The sequence below is a fragment of the Microtus oregoni genome, unplaced genomic scaffold (genome assembly GCF_018167655.1).
Source record: "Microtus oregoni isolate MIOR12 unplaced genomic scaffold, Mior012 000024F_ref0000369, whole genome shotgun sequence".
NCBI lineage: Eukaryota > Metazoa > Chordata > Mammalia > Rodentia > Cricetidae > Microtus > Microtus oregoni.
Window position 1 is genome coordinate 32,253,941 of NW_024543083.1, and position 19,452 is coordinate 32,273,392.

The following is a 19,452-nucleotide window of genomic DNA, read 5'->3' on the forward strand; positions in this document are numbered from 1 at the left end:
AAAATCTGTCCTGGATCTACCCTCCATTTCCCCATATTTCTGTTTTAATTTTCATTTACCTATCTATCTTTTATATTGAGAGTTCCTATTGACCCATTCTAGGCACAAGGCATTTCAGACTCATGTGGTCAAAACTCAACCATTTCTCAGCACCTACATTTTTATATACCACAAAGTCCTTGAAAGCCAAGATTCTGCCAGTTTAAGCAGTATGCTTAAATAATGTGGTTTCTTCCTGAATCCCATACACAAGCCAGAATATGATTTCTCCCACCTTCTGGATGAGATGTGGTGCTCAGGTATGACATTAGAGGGAATTAGTCATGGCACATTGCCACTGTCCACACTGTCACTTCTCCACAGTGTGGACAGTATGTGGCCACTGTTCTTAGGAAGAAGAGATGACAGCTACAGGTGGGATACCCTTTCTTAGTTCTATGCAGTATAGAACCTTCCAGTAAATAACTTCAGTGTGGGTATATCTTATAGGAAATAGGAAAGCTTATGTTAAAGGAAAAAGTCTTTCTTCAAAGGGTTTTCCCTAATCACTCTTTGCTATGAAAAGATTTTTGGTAACAGAGACAGGTGTAAGTTTGTTTGTACGAAAGTCCAACTTTTCAGAATCATTCCCTGTATCTGTAACACCTCTGAAAAGGCATTGGGAAATATGCTAAATAAGTACATTTTGAGATGACTCATTTTGGTTACTCTTAAAAACATAATACTTTTGAATTATTAAGGTCTCTAAGCAGCATGTGAGAGGGCTGTACACACTTACAGAGGAGAGAAAATATTGCAAAACTTAGTGTATATGGCAAGATGAATTAACAAGATAAAAACAGTCTAAATTTCTCATTAATACATCTTAAGCATTTGTTTCACTGCAAGTAAAAAAGGGTGACTTTTATTCACAAACAAAAACCCTCAGATAAATCATTCTTAATTATCTAAGCTTTGTTTTTTATTTTAATTTATTTTAAGACTATCTGTTCTCATTTACATGCCAAAATCCAGTTCTCACTTCCTCCCTTCTCTGCTCCCTCTCTCTCCCCCTCCACTCCTCCCACCCCTCCATCCACTCATCAGAGAGGGTAAGGCTTCCCATGGGGAGTCAACAAGGTCTAACATATTGCTTTGAGGCAGGACCAAGGCCCTCCCCACTATATCTAGGCTGAGCAAGGTATCCCTCCAGAGACAATGGTCTTTTCCTGCTCTCCTCACCTGCTTTGCTCTGGTCTCCTTTCTATCGACTTTCTTTCTTCTCCTGATGTGTATAACTCAAAATTATCTTTAAAGATACTCTTTTTTTCTTTCTCTCAATAATTAAGTTTTCCATCTTCTCCACTGTGTAATGACATTTTCAGGTAAGTGTGCCATGCACAGTCACGCTACATGAGCTCACTCCTTATGTAGTAGTTTTGAACTTAGTCTATGGAGAGACTTCTTTAAGGTCATTGCTTTCTTATTTCCCAGTCACTGATTATAGTGTCCTTTTTTCCCATTAATCTCCTGGATCTGTCTAGAAAGAAACTTACTGTGCTTTTGTCAGTCACTGTCGTATTGCCATAAAAAACTCTCTCAAGACTTATTGTTTAGTGAACAGGCTCATGTTTTGTAGGCTCGCAGGCCAGAAGAGGGCACCAGATCTCATTACAGTTGGTTGTGAGCCACCATGTGGTTGTGGGAGTTGAATTCAGGACCTCTGGAAGAGCAACCAGTGCTCTTAATACAGCTGAGTCATCTCTCCAGCTCCCCACCCCCAGGCTCAGGAAGTTTAAGTCATTATTTCCACATCATTGGATGGCAAAGTTGTGGTCAGAGCTGAGATTTAATGCCACGTCTGAAAACTATGCTCCTGTAACTCCACTGAGTAATTGCTTCTTTTGTCATTCAGGAATTTGTTTTGATTTTTCATTTGTTTTTGTTTTGTCTTGTATTTTTGATTGATGTTTTGTGTATCAATGTGTGTGTGAGGTTTTTAACTTTTTAAAACTGGGTCTTAGCCAGCCTAGACTTCACTGCATAACCTAGGTTAGTGTTGACTCTCCTGCCTCAGCATTCTTGCTACAGGGATTATAGTATTGACTACCACACCAGCCTAGCACTGGTCTTTATGGATCCTTTTTTTAAAAAAAAAAAAAATCTCAGTCTCTGGGCTTGAGAGATGGCTCAGGCTAAGAGCACTGGCTGCTCTTCTAGAGGTTCTGAGTTCAGTTCCCAGTGACCACATGGTGGCTCACAACTGTCTGTAATGAGATCTGGCACCCTCTTCTGGCCTGCAGGCATACATGCAGACATGTATATATACATAATAAATATGTATACTCTGTAAATATAATAAATAAACCTTTGAAAATAATCTCAGTCTCTTAGATTCTGAGATATTCTTCTGTTATCTTCCTTTCCTCTCATATTTCTTGTTCTAGTTCTTTAATCTTTATCCACTCATTTTGTTTTTAACTCCTACTGGGGGCAACCATGCATATATAGGTCTTATTTTTAATGTAATGTTTTTTTTGTGATCCTTGTCTACCCTCTTTCTCTCCCAATTTTCCTCTCTCATCTTGGAATCAAGCCCAGGGTCCTGCATACAGTGAACTTCAATGAACAAGTACTATAGCACTGAGTTCTCCCCAGGCCTTAAGATCCTTATTTGTTTCTTTTGAGGCAGGGTCTCACATACCCCATATTGGCCTTTGAGCTCCTTATCCTCCGGTCTCCCCTTCCTGAATTCCAGAATTGCAAACATGCACTGCCATTCCTAATTTTGCTTGTTTGTTTGTTTTTATGTCTTGATGGGGATAAAGCCTTGTGTGTAGCCAACCACTCTTGAGACCAGCGGAGCCACATCTCAGCTTATCTCTTGTTTTGCTGGGTTTTTTTTATAGTCATTTCTCTCTTTATCAGGCCAGAAACATTGGTTATCTTTCACTTTTCATTACCTTGTGGACTGATGTCCAACATATTTATCAAGTAAGCTCCTCTCTTAACTTCATTCCTGTAACATATAGAGTTTTAAAATATGGTTTTAGAATCTACTACTTCCTACATGCTCAAACTTGGATATCTGTGATAGCCAACTACTGCATACTATTGGAATTTATATTGCATTAATTGTTTTTATGTTATAGTCATCTCCACAGGGTACACATTTCAAGATTCCCTGAAACTTCCTGTGTGTACAGTCGTGAAGCTATCTACGTATACCTTGTTTTTCTATGTATATGTAACTATTATAACCATAACTCATCAATGAGGAATAGATACAACATTAATAGAAAACTCACAAAATATATTGTTATAAAAAGCATGTGACTGTGTTCTCTAATATGACTTATGGTACTTGCATGTTTTCTTTAAAAGCAATACCCTTCTGGGTTCCCTTTGCTAGCATTGCTAACATTGTGTGGTTTTATGCTTTGGGGGCACTTTTAAGTAAAACACAGATCAGTTAAACACAAGTACAGTAGTAACACAAGGACAATTGATCTCATAGCCAGCATGGAACTTGTATCAGATACAAGAGGGATGCATATCAGATGATGTTGGACTGAGAAGCTTAAGTATGTTGATTAATTTAAAACTTAAGAAGTTCTAGGAAATATTTCTGGAATTCCACATTTTGTATTTTTTTTTTATCAAGGTTGACTAAATAACAGGCCAGAAAGCCAAACCATAGTAAGAAAGGATTGTTACATTGCCAAATTCACATTGTAGACTATTGCTCCTCTTTGTTATATAACCTTCAGAGGTATTCACTTATATGTGGATAGAATATACAAATCTTACCATAAAATTAAATAATGTTATAAATCCAGTTTGAAACTTGCTCTCAAATATCTAATACTTCCCTCTTTCCTAAAAACAGCCTAACTTGGTATATTGTGTTTCTTTGGCTCTCTTGATACAATATAAACTAAGATGGCCTTCTTCAGTGTTTCTCCCCATCAGAGCTATTGAGACCTTTCCACTCCTTCAAGTCTTATCCAAGTGTCCTAGCTCCTAGTAATTATTTCTGGCATTGAACTGTTAAAATGCTTATTTTACATGTTCATTTAAGCTTTATTCAACCATCTTGTATCACTAATTTGTCTTGTGGGTGTATTGTTATTTACCTATGTGTCTCTTCTCTGGGTAAAACCTGCTACTGAATACCATACCTATGTAAACTTTTAAGATTGATGTATATAGAAAAATATGTAAATATGCACATGGATCTGTTTTATAAACTAGTCTCTGGGTATTCATTATATTCAACTACGAAGTTTAAGTAGCTATTTCCTTAAATGTCCCTAATTCTTTTGGGCTGATTATATAGCTCAGTTAGTGAGTCAAGGTGCCTGTGCCCATTAATGGCCTTCTAGAGCCTCTGGTAGGGGTAAATTCTTGTGAGAACTTTTTTATGAACCAAATATTAATAGGTTTTTCAGCCAGGCAGTGGTGGTGTGCACCTTTAATCTCAGCACCTAGGAGGCAGAGGCAGGTAGATCTCTGGAATCAAGGCCAGCCTCGTCTACAAAGGGGGAGTTGCAGGAAAGAAATAGGTTTTTAGTATAAACATTATGAGTTTATTATTTTCTGAAGAAATATTAGGCATGATGTCTGTTTTTCTATACAGATTTATTTACCCCCATGGTAACTTTTCTTCAGAAATACTTTTAGGGAACATCTGCTTTGGCTACTATTTCTGAGTTTATCTTTATGCCTTGGGGCAGCTCACTACAAGATTGAACACCATGTGGTCAATTGCATTCACCTAACAAATACATTTTAGATTTCTCCACAAGTGACAACTAGCAACTGCACTCTGATCACAACAACTTAAATAATCCTAAAACTGGAACAGAATAGAGTATATTAGGAATTAAAATTTTAATAAGCAATGGGATTAAATAAATAAATGTGAAGTTAAAGTAGTAAATTTGAAACCTAAGTCTGTTTTGGAAAAGCAAAAAGGAAGAAGAATCAAGCAGATGACAGACTGACTGAGCAGCTGAGCTATAGTTGCAAACCTGTTTCTTACATGCTTCTAATGTGAACTGATCCCCGTGCTTGCTGCCTATACCTCCTGTGCTTACCTAGACTGACCTGCCTGCTCCAGGGAAAGCTCAACCTCAAAACTGGCACCTGCTTCCTTTTCTCTTCAAAACAATAAAGTTGGCTTATTTCAGATCGTTTTTCCAGGTTTCAGGATTGTCTTTAAAGCTACTATCTATACTTACTTTTTCAATTTAATTATTTTAGAGAACTTAAGTTAGATTAGAATGTAAGTTTTCAAAACACATTCCATGAAAAAGAAATGACCAACAGTGCATTGTTATTATTAAATATATTTTATGATACTTAATGAGCCAAATATCAAGTATAACTAAATAGTATTAAATGATGTTGAAATGTCACCACACTCTATCTAGAAAAAGAATAAATTTATTTTTGGGTAATTTTAACAGGGAGACTAGAATTAATTTTTTATCTTTTAAATGGTAATTTTGATATGAATAAAGTATTATAATGTATAATAAACATTCTTTTTTCTTTAAATCACTTCAGTTAAAATAAAACACTGCAATAATTCTAACGTAGTTTTATCAGTTTTACATAGAGCCATTTGGCAAACAAACATGACTCCCTTTGTCTAGTTAGATCAAGTAAACATACAGTCAACTCTCAATCATTCAGACTAATGGAGGAAAGGATGGAACAAGCATTAAAATTTGTCTAGTCCCCGCCCCTCAAACACTGCCAAGAAAGCCTGCCTCTGAAAAAAGGCTTTCTATCTTGATCACAGTACATCATGTAGCCTTTGTTTCCAAGGAGCCAGTGGAATACAGCCGAAACTGACAGGAAAGCCTCATGCTATCACTGTCTGCTCTTTTTTGTGCGCATTTTCGAGTCGCTGCCTTAGCATTGCTTTATAGGACTACATTTCACATGAAAAGTTGATAGTGTTGCTGTTAAGATTCTGTTGGCTCATAAAATCAGCTTTATATAAAAACCCTTATCTTCAAATTGCAATTTGTAGATAATTATAACATTTCAAAAGCATTACCTCATGGTACCAAATTGCTTTTTAAAAATTTTAATGCAAAATTTTAATGAGAACATTTTATCTTTGAGAGTCTTTCATAAAAATTCTTCCAACTCTTAAAATTCTAATATGTGCAATATTTCTAACTGAAGAAATGCTGAAGGAATTTATGTGTGAAAACAGTATGTTGCATGTACATTATATGTCATTTTCTCTGCCAATTAGCTGCACACATTGTACTAGTATCCAGACACATGGATTCATGGGAATGCATGTATCTGGAGAACTACAAGTTGAAATAAACACACCTGCCTTTTATTTCAATAACTGCACATTCAAATGAATCTGGCATTTATTTGAATGTGACTTTTTTATATGTGCGAGAACATTGCTTTCAGCGTTTAGTTTTTTGCTGTTGATGTTTCTGTTGTTGATTTTTAAGTGAAAAGTAGATACAAATGTGAGGGTAGTGCTTCTTTGGACAACTCTGCATGCAGAGAAAAGGAAATTCAAAGAGAAACATATCAAGTACAACTGAAAGCTTTCTCTTACATGCTTTCTCTCAGTGGTACTTTAACTAGATGCTTATAAAATGTAGTAGTACTCAAAGCCAAAGTAGTAAAACCCATGAGTTGACCTGGAGTTTGGCCTTTTTCCCTGTAACTTACATAATGTAATTACCTTTATTTCCAGAAAGAAGTTGTTAGTGTTCCTTCCATTTGGAGAATCTAATTGTTTTTTCTCCAAAAGCTATTTTCTTAAAATGTATACCACAGTACATACCTGAGCTTTTAAAAATTATGCTTTCTATTAGGAAAGGGAAGTATCTGTTGCAAAGCTCATTTTATAGTCTATATCATGGCGTGTCCACATCCCTCCTAAATTAGTCCATATTTCTATATACTTACTACCTGTCATGAGCCAGAAAATAGGATCTCTTCATGAATCTCAACTTTGAATTTCCTACTTTTCATTGCATGTAAATTATCAACTCTACATACTAGTTGTAGCTCAGGCTCCAGTTTGTGTTTTGCATGTTAAAGCTATCAACGTTATAGTAATGCTGGAAAGAACCCGTAGCTATGGTGCTGCAATTGCCTAATTACTAAAATTTATAAACCAAGGCTGACTTTGCTTATGTAGACTTGTCTTTCTGCCTTAGGGAGTGAGCTACTTTATGTCCAAGGGTATCCTAGATGATTCGCCAAAGGAAATAGCAAAATTTATCTTCTGTACAAGAACACTAAATTGGAAAAAACTGAGAATCTACCTTGATGAAAGGTAAAGCAAAAATTAAATTTTTATCAGAAATGAGTTAAGTAATGTTTTAACTTTTACTTTAAATGCTATAGTACATAGAACAATCTAGTTGTAAAACTGAGTAAAAGCATAAAAAAGTTTATTATGTCTTACAATTGATTAGACTTTTTGTTTCGAATGCTAATGAAACCTTGTCATTATGAAAGTAACAGATGCCACGTGTGGTCTGACATAAGCTTATAAACATCTGTAATAACAGCATCAGAAGCTGAGGCAGAGGATCTCAGAGCTGCGGCCAGCCACAGCCATAGAGTGAGACACTGTCTCAGAAACATAAATAGATACAAAATGATAGCCCAGCATCCCTGGGACGCAATCTAAGATCAAGTATCATCTTTGTGGAAGTTGCAGCCCTAACTTAATAGTTAGCCATGAACTAAGTATTTAGGTGACCAGAAGTTCTAAATCCTGAAACTGTTCATTTAAAAATCTATTGTAAAGACAGACTGTAAACTGCAGAACCTAGGGACTCTAAGGGTTGTGGGGAGTTGCATAATATTGCATAGACATTATGCACATGTCTACAAAGTCTGAAAAGGTGAAGCTGGAGAGATGCCTCACAGTTAAGAGCACTTGATGCTCCTGCAGAGGATCCAGGTATGGTTCCCAGCATGCTCATGGTGACTCACAACCGTCTATAACTCCAGTTCCAGATCATTCATTCTCTTCTGACCTCAGTGATGCACAGACAAGCATGCAGATGAAACATCCATGTATATATAAAAAAAAGTCTAAAAAGGTGACATTAAGTATGTCAATCACACAGGTAGAGATAATGGATCATACTGCATTCTCATCTGGTAATTATTCACTTGTACCCTTATATTTTAGCTAATTGGAGACATGAAAATATTAAGAGAGCATCTACATCAGCTTTCTTGTCATTGAATGAAGTCTCCTATGAAAGGTGTTGTCCTTGCTACTGTGTCGTTAAGTGCTAGAGACCTAGAGATTGGCTTTTTCTGTAGATCTTGCTGTACATATTTAGCTTTGCTGACCTTGTGCTCTCTTGTTGCATTTGCTTTAACTCTGCCATTTGTATTGAGTAAGTAGACACAGGCCAACTATAAACAAAGCAGTATGACCCTATTCCATTAACTCTATTTACAAATATAAGCAGTGGGCCAGAGTTTGCCTACTTGCTGTATTTGCCTAGTCTTGTCATAATCAATTGGTCAAAATGAAGGCTATGGTCATATAATCAAGTTTGAGTTCAGCAACAATTAGAGAATGTTGTCACAAAGAGTATTTAATTCTATAGGTTAAAATATATAACACATACATATATTTATAAATGATACAATAATTACATAATTATAAACACTTAAATATATGTCATAGAATTATTATAACCATATGTTGGGATGGTGAGCAGCCACTGAAAAGAATGAAGCGAATCTATTTGTAAAGACAAAACCTTGTACAATGAACACTATGAGGAAGGAGGAGCAGATTGTAAAACAGTGTGTATATACTCTATGTGGGTGTTTTTGGAAGTCTACATAAATCGCTCTTACCTCTGAAAATGTGTCTTGGTTCAGTACAGGAAGATTCCTTCTAATTTAAAGGGCATGAATTCTACTTCTGGTTGGCTTAGATCAGAAGGTACTGACTGGTAAAGAAGCAGTGTTTCTTTGTTTCTCTGCGGGAAGGGTGTTTGTCTCTGTGTAGCCCAGACTGGCCTTGAACTCATGATCCTCCTGCCTCAGCTTCATGAGTGCCACTATACCAACTCAGTAGCACTTTCTATACTTCAAATTTTTGATAAGTAGAATTATTTTATAAGTGTATTTTTTTAAGTAAAATTCCATATTTCACTTTATCTTGTTTTAGGCTATTTGTGCAGGGGTTCAAAGTATCTTAACTTTGTAAATGATTATATTTAATGTTTTAAAGGGTACAGATATTATATACTTTATAGGACTAACTGATACAGTAATCAATGATGATTTATATTTTATACAAACATGACAAATTATAATTTTTCATTTTTTTCGAAATATTAACTACAGCTGCACCTTTTTTCTCCTTCTTTAGGAGAGATGTCTTGGATGACCTTGTAACCTTGCATAATTTTAGGAATCAATTCTTGCCAAATGCATTGAGAGAATTTTTTCGTCATATTCATGCTCCTGAGGAACGTGGGGAGTACCTTGAAACTCTTATAACAAAGTTCTCACATAGGTTCTGTGCTTGTAATCCTGACCTAATGCGAGAACTTGGCCTTAGTCCTGGTAAGGATAACTCTGTGTGTGTGAATGTGTATGCGTGTGCGTGCACGCATGCACAAGTTTTGCATTATTTTTCCAATCCCTACCATCTGTGGAAAAAATAATCATAATATGAGGCATTTTTTCCACTGTGGGGAAAATACTTCCACAAACTGTAAATGTTTAAGTGTTGCCACAGTGATGACATGGGAGCAGACTCAGAAGGACATGCACTAACCCTTGCACAGGGATGGCATGGGAGCAGACTCAGAAGGACATGCACTAACCCTTGCACAGGGATGGCATGGGAGCAGACTCAGAAGGACATGCACTAACCCTTGCACAGGGATGGCATGGGAGCAGACTCAGAAGGACATGCACTAACCCTTGCACAGGGATGGCATGGGAGCAGACTCAGAAGGACATGCACTAACCCTTGCACAGGGATGGCATGGGAGCACACTCAGAAGGACATGCACTAACCCTTGCACAGGGATGGCATGGGAGCAGACTCAGAAGGACATGCACTAACCCTTGCACAGGGATGGCATGGGTGCACACTCAGAAGGACATGCACTAACCCTTGCACAGGGATGGCATGGGAGCAGACTCAGAAGGACATGCACTAACCCTTGCACAGGGATGGCATGGGAGCAGACTCAGAAGGACATGCACTAACCCTTGCACAGGGATGGCATGGGAGCAGACTCAGAAGGATATGCACTAACCCTTTGCACATAACAGATGCACAGCATTAGGAAGAAGTTAGACTAACTATGTCAATTTTTTAAAGTTATTTGTTATTTTTTTACCAGCTGATGTAAAGTTTTTTGAAGCTTTTAATAAGCTGTACATAAATAACAATATTTTCCACTAAAATTTGTTTTAACACAATTAATTTTCACTGTGTGTACGTATATACACATGCTAGCTCTCAAGTCTCGTATGTGTACTTTCATTTTATAGACTTACTTGTATTTTTTTTTAAGATTTGGCTTATTAAGCAATGATTGCAGAACAAAACATACCTGTCATATGAAATTTGCTGAGTATGTTTTATGAGATATAACATTTATAACATATAACATAAGATTTCAGGATTCTAAAATAGTATAATACTATAAATATCGTAAGTGTTGCTACTGTTGTGATCTTAAGCACCCTGTGATTATATGAAAAAAGAAAATTCCTTTGTTGCATGTGCTCAAGCAGGGCAATGTTTTCCCTAAAGATTTATTTTTGAAGGTCATATACAGATTTCACCCACGTTCAGAGTACACCTCTCAAATGTGAATAGTAATTTAACAACCTTAAAAATGTTTTGCAATCTCTTTTTAGTGCCAAGGTAATACATATCATGTCATTAAAAATACTCTCAAATTAAATTAGGTTTTGTAAACAGCATTCTTTGTAAATAAATATCTTGATTTTTTTTAAATCAAGATGATAAGCTGGTGGTAGAATTTCTTTTAATTATAGTTGGATGTAAATATCGCATTTGAAAATGAAAGTAGAGCAAATTCTGAAATGTTACGTCTGGAATGTATTTTCACAACAAACTCCTAAAAATCTTGAAGTTCCTTTGAACTGGAGAGACTGCTGGTTTCCTTGGTAATCAGACTGGCTGAGTTTACCTCGGTTTGCCTGGTCATAGGCAGTTTCCCAGAGCTTTGAAGACTAACCTGGAAGAAAAGCCTGACTCATTTTGTGATAGGAACTTTTGTCTCCTTAGCACCAGTGATATTTTGAGCAAACCAATAACCGGTGTGTTTCCTTTTCCTTCAGATGCTGTCTACGTACTGTGCTACTCTTTGATTCTGCTGTCCATTGACCTCACTAGTCCCCATGTGAAGAATAAAATGTCAAAAAGAGAATTTATTCGAAATACCCGCCGTGCTGCTCAGAACATTAGTGAAGATTTTGTAGGACACCTTTATGACAACATCTACCTTATTGGCCATGTGGCTGCATAAAAGCACAATTGTTGGTACTTCAACTTTTTACTCCAGACTAAGTCTATCCAGGAAAGGACTTAGCAGCAATGGGGGCTGCATCAATTCTGGTCTCTCAGCCTCTGTATGCGGTCAACCTGGAGTGCACAGCCTCTTTTTGTTTCACTGTTTTCTAGTTTAGAAATTTCAAAACTAACTAATATTGGTGAATATTTCTCAATTTTGCTCATCATGTTTGCACAAAACAGCCATTGTATAACACAGCTGTAGAGAATGTTAAACTGACATATGCTCTCTAAGGTGGAGTGTTTGTGCATTAGATTTCTCTGAAAAAGATCCATTTCCATCCTTTAAAATACCATGTAATGTATGCATATTTAACTAAAGAGATTTATAATCGTAATTATTTTATTGTAAAGATTTTAACTAAAACTTTTCCTTTTCTCTTGAACTGAGTTCGGAAATTTTTTTGTCAAAGTCAAATCTGACCTGGAAACCAATACCAGCTTCCCATTTCTTGGAACTTTGAAAAGAGTGTTGATTTGTTACTCTATTAATATACTATGCAAAACTGGCCTTATTTGTATGCCATTTATCATTTGGTTCATTTTTAAAACTTAGTTAATAAAGTTTCAGTACATCCTTTAAATATTTAGAATATAAAAAAGTCAGAATTTAAAAGTCACACTTCCCTAGAACTTGGGGAAGTCTTTACTTCCTTGTTTCTGAAGTACTTGGTCTTAACTATTTTCCTAATCTCAATCTATCTTCAGAGTTAATTAATAAAAGGATATTACGCCGTGAATCACACTATATACTCGTTACTCTTCAGGCGTGTGTCAAGGGCTCCCATGTGATGTGTTCTGTGCTAGGTTATAGTAGTGATGCTTAGACTGAGTTCATGCTGGTGGAATAAGAGGGAAGCTGTGGGGTTTTTTTTTCCTCAAGTTAGTTGTTATTTTTTGGTGAATGATGCATTGACCTCTCCCTCTGTCTACCTCCTCCACTTTTAGATGTCTCTCATACCTGCTGATATCTCCCTCCCTCTCTACCTACCCCTTTTCTCAATTTGACTGTCTTTTTTTAAGCCTTCATTTCCCTGTTGTTTTCTTTTTGATTTTCATACTCTGCCTTCTTTTTTTCAATATAGTTTTATTATGGACATAGTCAAACAGAAAGTCGAAACATTTTTCAGAGGAAGCCTGCACACTTCCCCCATTGTAATTCTGCAATTACAGTTTCACTATTTGCCTCATCATGTATTCATCCATCCCTCCATCTGCCAACTTACCTTAATATCTTAAACATACCAAGATTAGCTTCAAAAATATATGTTCTTTGTTGCTAAATTTCTACATTATTGACTAGAGGTCTACATTTTTAGCCATTTTTCATTTTGAGGTAAAATTTACATCCAAGGAAATGTAAAAGTATTATGTGACTCTTTCCAAATGCTGATCCTCTGCAAATTAAATTATGTCAGTTATATGAAGTTACTGTAATTAACTATAATTAATATTATACCACTTTGTGTGGCATATTCTCTACCCACAATCTTCGAGTTGTTATATAAAATTCAAAGTCTTATTTTTTAACAAGCATCTTTACTTTAAATGAGGAAAAAATAATCTTTTGTATTTACTAATAATATAATTTTAAATACTCTTTGTGTGTGAAGATTCAAACCCTTTTTACAGTATTTTTCTTCTCAAAATGAGAACATCTATTGTAATTGTGGTCATCTAGTTATCATAGTTTCATTTGATTTGTTGTTGTTTTATTTTATTGAACATAGATTCTTCTCTTATACAATACATCCTAATCACTGTTTCCCCTCCCTCCATTCCTCTCAGCTTTTCCCCTCCTTCCCTCTCCCCTAAACCCACTCCTGACTCTGTTTCCTCTTCAGAAAAGATCAGGCCTCCAAAAGACAATGGCCGAATAGGACAAAACAAGATGTAGTAAGTCAAGACAAAAGCTCTTGTATTGGGGCTGAGAAAGGTAACCCAAGAGAAGGAAGAGTCTCAAGAGCAGGCAAAATAATCAGAGAGGGAACCCATGTTCTACACTACCTGGTTGTCTAGGAACTGGAAACTGGATAGCCCAGAGGCATAGGGTAGACCCAAACACAACTGGTTTTAAAAAATCAATGAAATGATCCTAATGTTATTCTGCTATACTCCTAGATCAGTGCCTTGTCCAGTCATCATCAGAGAGGCTTCCTCTGGCAGCAGATGGAAGCAGGTACAGAAACCCACAGCCAGGCATTATGCAGAGAGAGTCTAAAATTGGAGGTTTCTATTAGATTCCTCTCTTGGGAGCTAAAGGGGTTGAGGATACCAGGACACCATGATCCACCAACTCAACTAAGCAGGCCTTACCTCACATGGGCTCACAGACACTAAAGTGACAATCGTGGGGCCTGCATATGTCTGCACCAAGTTCTCTGCATATATATTATTGCTGTTAGCTTGGTGTTTTTGTGGAACTCATACTTTTTGTAAAGACTGTTTGTTTGTTTGTTTACTATGTATATATGCCTGCATGTCTGAATAAGACACTAGATCTCATTATAGATGGTTGTGAGCAACTATGTTGTTGCTGGGAATTGAACTCAGGACCTCTGGAAGAGCAGCCAGTGCTCTTAACCTCTAAGCTATCTATCTCTCTAGCCCAGAACTCATAATTATATTTGAAAATACCATTCTTTTTGAAGAAATTTGCGCTGAATATGCAATTCTAGTTTGATATCCTTTTCTTTTATACCCCTCCTTAGGAAATGATTTATTTTTGGCCTATGAGTTAGGGATGATAGTTCAGCATTGCAAGGAAGGTATGGCAATTGGTACCAGCTTGGTACAAGGCGGTGAAAGCTTTCAGAAAAGGTGGGAGCATCCAGCACACCCCCTTTACATCTCTGCAGATCAGAAAGGAAATCTTCACAGAGCAAAGTCAGACGATAATGTAAAATCTAAGGATTCATTTCTGTCAGCCAACCTTATTCCTTAAAGGTCCCACAGCCTTTGGAAACAGCACCATTATCTGGGGGACCAAGTGTTCCAGAACATGAGTCAGTTGGGGACATTCCACATTTAAACGATAATATCCCTTTTGACCCCATGGCCGTCTCAATGCAAAAATACTTCAGAAATCCAAACATGTCTCTTCTAGACTTAAAGCAACCTATTTAGTGATGAGCTTCTGTAAAATCGATTCTAAACCACAAAGTGTTATATGTTTCAAATATGCAGTGCCATACAGAATCCCATTGCAAAAGAGACGAGTGTGGACAGAGCAAAGAAGAATCAGAAGAAAGCGAGATCAAAACCCAGCAGGAAAAATAACAAACTCTGCACACCTGACCTGGATCTGGAGCTCATTGATGACATCAGTTAGGCTCCAACAGACGTATATAATCTTATTAGCCCAGCTCTGCCACCTGAAGTACACATGACCTCCTTAGATGCTACACTCAGTCCCTTCAGCTGACCCTGGAAGACATTCATTTTTCTGACATTTCCAGTTTCCTGAGATTGCTATTGTGACTTACAGATTTCAATTTCAGTTTCATGCTTCATTCAGACTGTCCAGGGAAACTCCCTGCTACACCTTGCCTGGCCACAACAACTTTCTAGTACCTTGATGTTCCCAAAACTCCTGCCAACATTCATGTCAGTAATGACCCCAAATTCAACTGCCAGCTCAAGATATACCATGGACCACTGGACTGCTGGACCACAGGTGATGTCGTTTCTGTGTGCCATTCTGCCTGAACCTGGGAAGTCCCTTCTCCAGCCAGTCCAGCTTTAGCGTGTACCCTGGAGGTTCTTACCTACCTAGGCACTCTCCTGGGTTTCTGTTTTCACACCCTTGGGGTTTGACAGGTGATGTGCACAGTCCTCCTCTTGATTGTCGCAGTGCGGTATAAGTGCATTCTAGACCACCAATCACTGTGAGTTTCCAAAGCTACTCTTCTATGACCCTACTTTCTTTAGCCATTACTGCCACCTTTTCCTCAGCTACTTTGTCCTCAAGTTGAAATTCATTCATTCTTTTTTTCTTGCCCAAATGTACATTTCCCACATTTTCTGCTCTCTTTCACTGTAAATCTATTGAGAGCAGAGAACTATAACCTTACTGCAATCTAAATGCGCTACCATCAATTTTCTGCTGCCTAAAAACATTAGTCCGTTATTTTAAAATTCATTCTCACTTAAAGACAGACAGAATGTGCCAGTTGATTTTTCAGATCGCTATCTTCCCCGAAATTTTCTGTTCCTATCTCTATTCCCCTCTGACATTCCCCTCACCCAGTGTTTGCCATGTGTACTTTTTTTTTTTTTTTTTTAATTTTCGAGACACGGTTTCTCCGTAGCTTTTTTGGTTCCTGTCCTGGAACTAGCTCTTGTAAACCAGGCTGGCCTCGAACTCCCAGAGATCCGCCTGCCTCTGCCTCCCGAGTGCTGGGATTAAAGGCGTGCGCCACCACCGCCCGGCCATGTGTACTTTTTTTATCCTTCTGATCTGTCTCACTTCCTGTAGAGTGACTGGAACGCTCCGACTACAGCCTGTCGAGGCTTCTCTAGTCTGTAGTTCCTAACCTTCCCACAATCCTCCCACCGCCAGTTCCAGGCTGATGATCCCTGGGGTAGCATTTGCATAGCAGCAGCTGCAGTGCCTGTCATCTATAAATGTTTGTGACTTTTCTCGTTGCTGAACAAAATAGCTGTGTATGTGTGCTTGTGTGCGTGCCTGGTCATGGTGTAGAGATCAGAGGTCCTGTGACCTCCCTACACACAAAATATCTAGTAAAAGTAATGCTGGGGGTCTAGAGAGATGGCTCAGCAGTGAAGAGTGCTGGCTTCTCTTCTGAAGGACCCAGGTTCGATTCCCAGTACTTACCTGACAGTTCACAACAGTCTGTAACCAAGTTCTAGGGGATCCAACATCCTCTTCTTGTCTTTCCAGACAGCACTCAAGTGGTACATGGGCATACATGCGTGTAAACACCCAAATACATAAAATAAAAATTAAAATTGATAAATATAATTTTAAATTTTGGTAGAAAAGGGAGGTATGAAAAGAAAACCAAAACTTTAGAAGACTAAAGGAAATTGGTACTGCAGGGGCTAGGGAAGAAGACTGTTCAGAAGGGTACTGAGGGCTAGGGGTATAGCTCACTAGAGAAGGACTTGCTTAGCATGTGAGGTCATGGGTTTCACTTCTCCAAAGGGATGCTGAGTTTGACCCTTACTGTATAGTATACACTGAAGTTATTCCATTTCTTTTCAGGCTTCTTGAATCTCTTTCCACCTGGGGCTAAATTTGATGAGGCTAGAAAGTCACACTACTGCTAATGGCTTTTATATTGTCACTAAACAATTATTCCCTCACCCAATATGTAATCTGACCTCTGCTGAAACCCCCAAGAGTGCTACTTAGCCTGTCTACAATTTCCTCCCCCAATAAGGGCTGGATTGTCTCAAGTCTACATTGTACCATTGTACCAAGTGGGCAAATTCTTATATACAGTCACCAATCATGTTTTCTGAGAGAAGTCCTCTTTAGAAAGAAAAGGCAAAGAAAGGAGAGAAGGTGGAAAGCAGGGAGATGAAGAAAAATGACAGAGAAGGAAAACATGAGAAACAGAGAATGAGGCAAAGGAAAACAAAAGGAAGGAGTGAGAAAGAGTAAGAAGAAAGTGCTTAAGAATATTTTTAGTCTCCTCCAAATTTGTCACCAAAAGCTCTTTCCCAAGGACACTCTATCAATTAACACTGATAGTTGTTCTTGTTAGCTACCAAATAATGAGTTTATTTGTGACATTTTCATACATATCTATCTGTATACTTGTTTATTTGCCCTATACTGACCTCACAAATTCCCTCATACTGACCCCCTTTGTCCTCTCAAATCATTTAAAGTGTCTGCTTTCACATCACAGTATTCCATTTCTTTCCCTTTTCCCATTTCCTTTATATCTCTCCTTCCCCTCTCATAAATCTCTTTTCTACCTTTGTATCACACACACACAATAGACACACACAATACATACACACCACTCACCATACACCACATACCATATCCCATACACCACATACCACACAATACAAAGATACACACCATACACCAGAGAGAGAGAGAGAGAGAGAGAGAGAGAGAGAGAGAGAGATTGAGAGGAGAGACCGCACATGCACACATTACTTCTTGTTGCTGTAATAAAAATACTCTGAAAAAGCAACTCAAGAAAGAACGGGTCTATTTGGCTCACAGTTCAAGGGTACAGAGCACCACAGTAGAGATCTTGTCAGCAGGAGCTTGAAGCAAATTACAGTGTGTCCACAGCCAGGAAGAAGAAAGTGATGGATGCTCGCATATGGCTTACTTTCTCCTTTTTGTGCATCCTAGGGTCCCACCCATGGAATGGAGCCTCCTAATGTTGGGTCTTCCCACCCCAGTTATCCCAACCCAGTGGCCAGTATCCCTGGTGATTAAAGACTATGTGGAGTGGACAATAGAGACTAAGTATCACAAGGTTCAACCTCCCACTCTCCTAAGTTGAGGAGACTGGACGAATCACTGCTGCTTTAGTTCTTAAAGTAAAAACATTTTCTGCTTTTAGTTATTTTTATTTTTTATATGTGTTTTGATTGTGTACATGTCTGTGTACCATGAGCTTTCAGTGTCATAGAGCAGAAGAGGGTGACAAATCTGTGAGCCATCATGTCGGGGCTAGGAATTGCACCCACGTCCTCTGTTAGAGCAGTCAGTACTCTTAATGGGTGAGTCATCTCCCCCCTCTTTTAACTTTAGAAATTGAAGCCTTTGCTCTTCCTATTCTACTTCTCTTAATTGTTCTTTGAAGTGTGTGGTAATGTTATGATTACCACCGAGGATGATGTTCACAAGAACAAAGCTTATTCACAAGCCTCAATATTTAAAATAGCAGTCTACTTCCCATAGCCAAGAGGACAACTTTATGTTTTTCCTTTGGTTCACCTTCTTACTTTGCTTCTTTGGGATCACCAATTGTAGACTCTGTGACCCTTGTTTATGGCTAGAAACCAATTATGAGTGAGTACATCCCATATTCATCTTTTTGGGTCTGGATTACCTCACTCAGGATAGTGTTTTCTATTTCCATCCATTTGCATGCAAAATTTGAGAAGTCATTGTTTTTTACCGCAGCGTAGTACTCTAATGTGTATATATTCCACACTTTCTTCATCCATTCTTCTATTGAAGGGCATCTAGGTTGTTTCCAGTTTCTGGCTATTACAAATAATACTGCTATGAACATAGTTGAACAAATGCTCTTGTCATATGATCGGGCATCTCTTGGGTATATTCCCAAGAGTGGTATTGCTGGGTCCATGGGTAGGTTGATCCCGAATTTCCTGAGAAACCGAAACACCGATTTCCAAAGTGGTTGCACAAGATTGCATTCCCACCAGCAATGGATGAGGGTACCCCTTCGGAGAAAATTGAGATCTTGGGGGTGGGGTGGGATGGGGGTAAGGGGAGATGGGGAGAGAAAAGGGAGAAGGGGAGAATGGGGGAAACTTGGGGAAAAAGGAGGATTGGGATAAAGGAAGGTTGGATAGGGGAGCACGGAAGCACAATTCTTAGTTAAGGGAGCCACCTTAGAGTTGGCAAGAGACTTGAACCTAGAGTGGCTCCCAGATACCCAAGCCGAGGTCCCCAGTTAGTTCCTTGGGCAGCTGAGGATAGGGAACCTGAAATGACCCTATCCTATAGCAATACTGACGAATATCTTGCATATCATCATAGAACCTTCATCTGGTGATGGATGGAGATAGAGACAGAGACCCACACTGGAGCACTGGACTGAGCTCCCAAGGTCCCAATGAGGAGCAGAAGGAGGGAGAACATGAGCAAAGAAGTCGGGACCACGAGGGGTGCACCCACCCACTGAGACAGT

At 38.2% G+C, this 19,452-nt stretch overlaps 1 protein-coding gene across 5 annotated transcripts in view; it reads left to right on the top strand.

Annotated features, from left to right (window-relative positions):
- Fbxo8 (F-box protein 8) overlaps nucleotides 1–12,315 on the top strand; it is a 41,915-nt gene extending 29,600 nt beyond the window's left edge. For all 5 annotated transcript variants that reach the window (XM_041673687.1, XM_041673688.1, XM_041673690.1 and 2 more), the window contains 3 exons: nucleotides 7,191–7,309; nucleotides 9,386–9,582; nucleotides 11,344–12,315. In XM_041673687.1, the coding sequence (XP_041529621.1) occupies nucleotides 7,191–7,309; nucleotides 9,386–9,582; nucleotides 11,344–11,531 (504 nt within the window). In that variant the 3' untranslated portion in view covers nucleotides 11,532–12,315. The remainder of the gene's footprint in view (nucleotides 1–7,190; nucleotides 7,310–9,385; nucleotides 9,583–11,343) is intronic.
- Nucleotides 12,316–19,452: the final 7,137 nt, after the last annotated feature.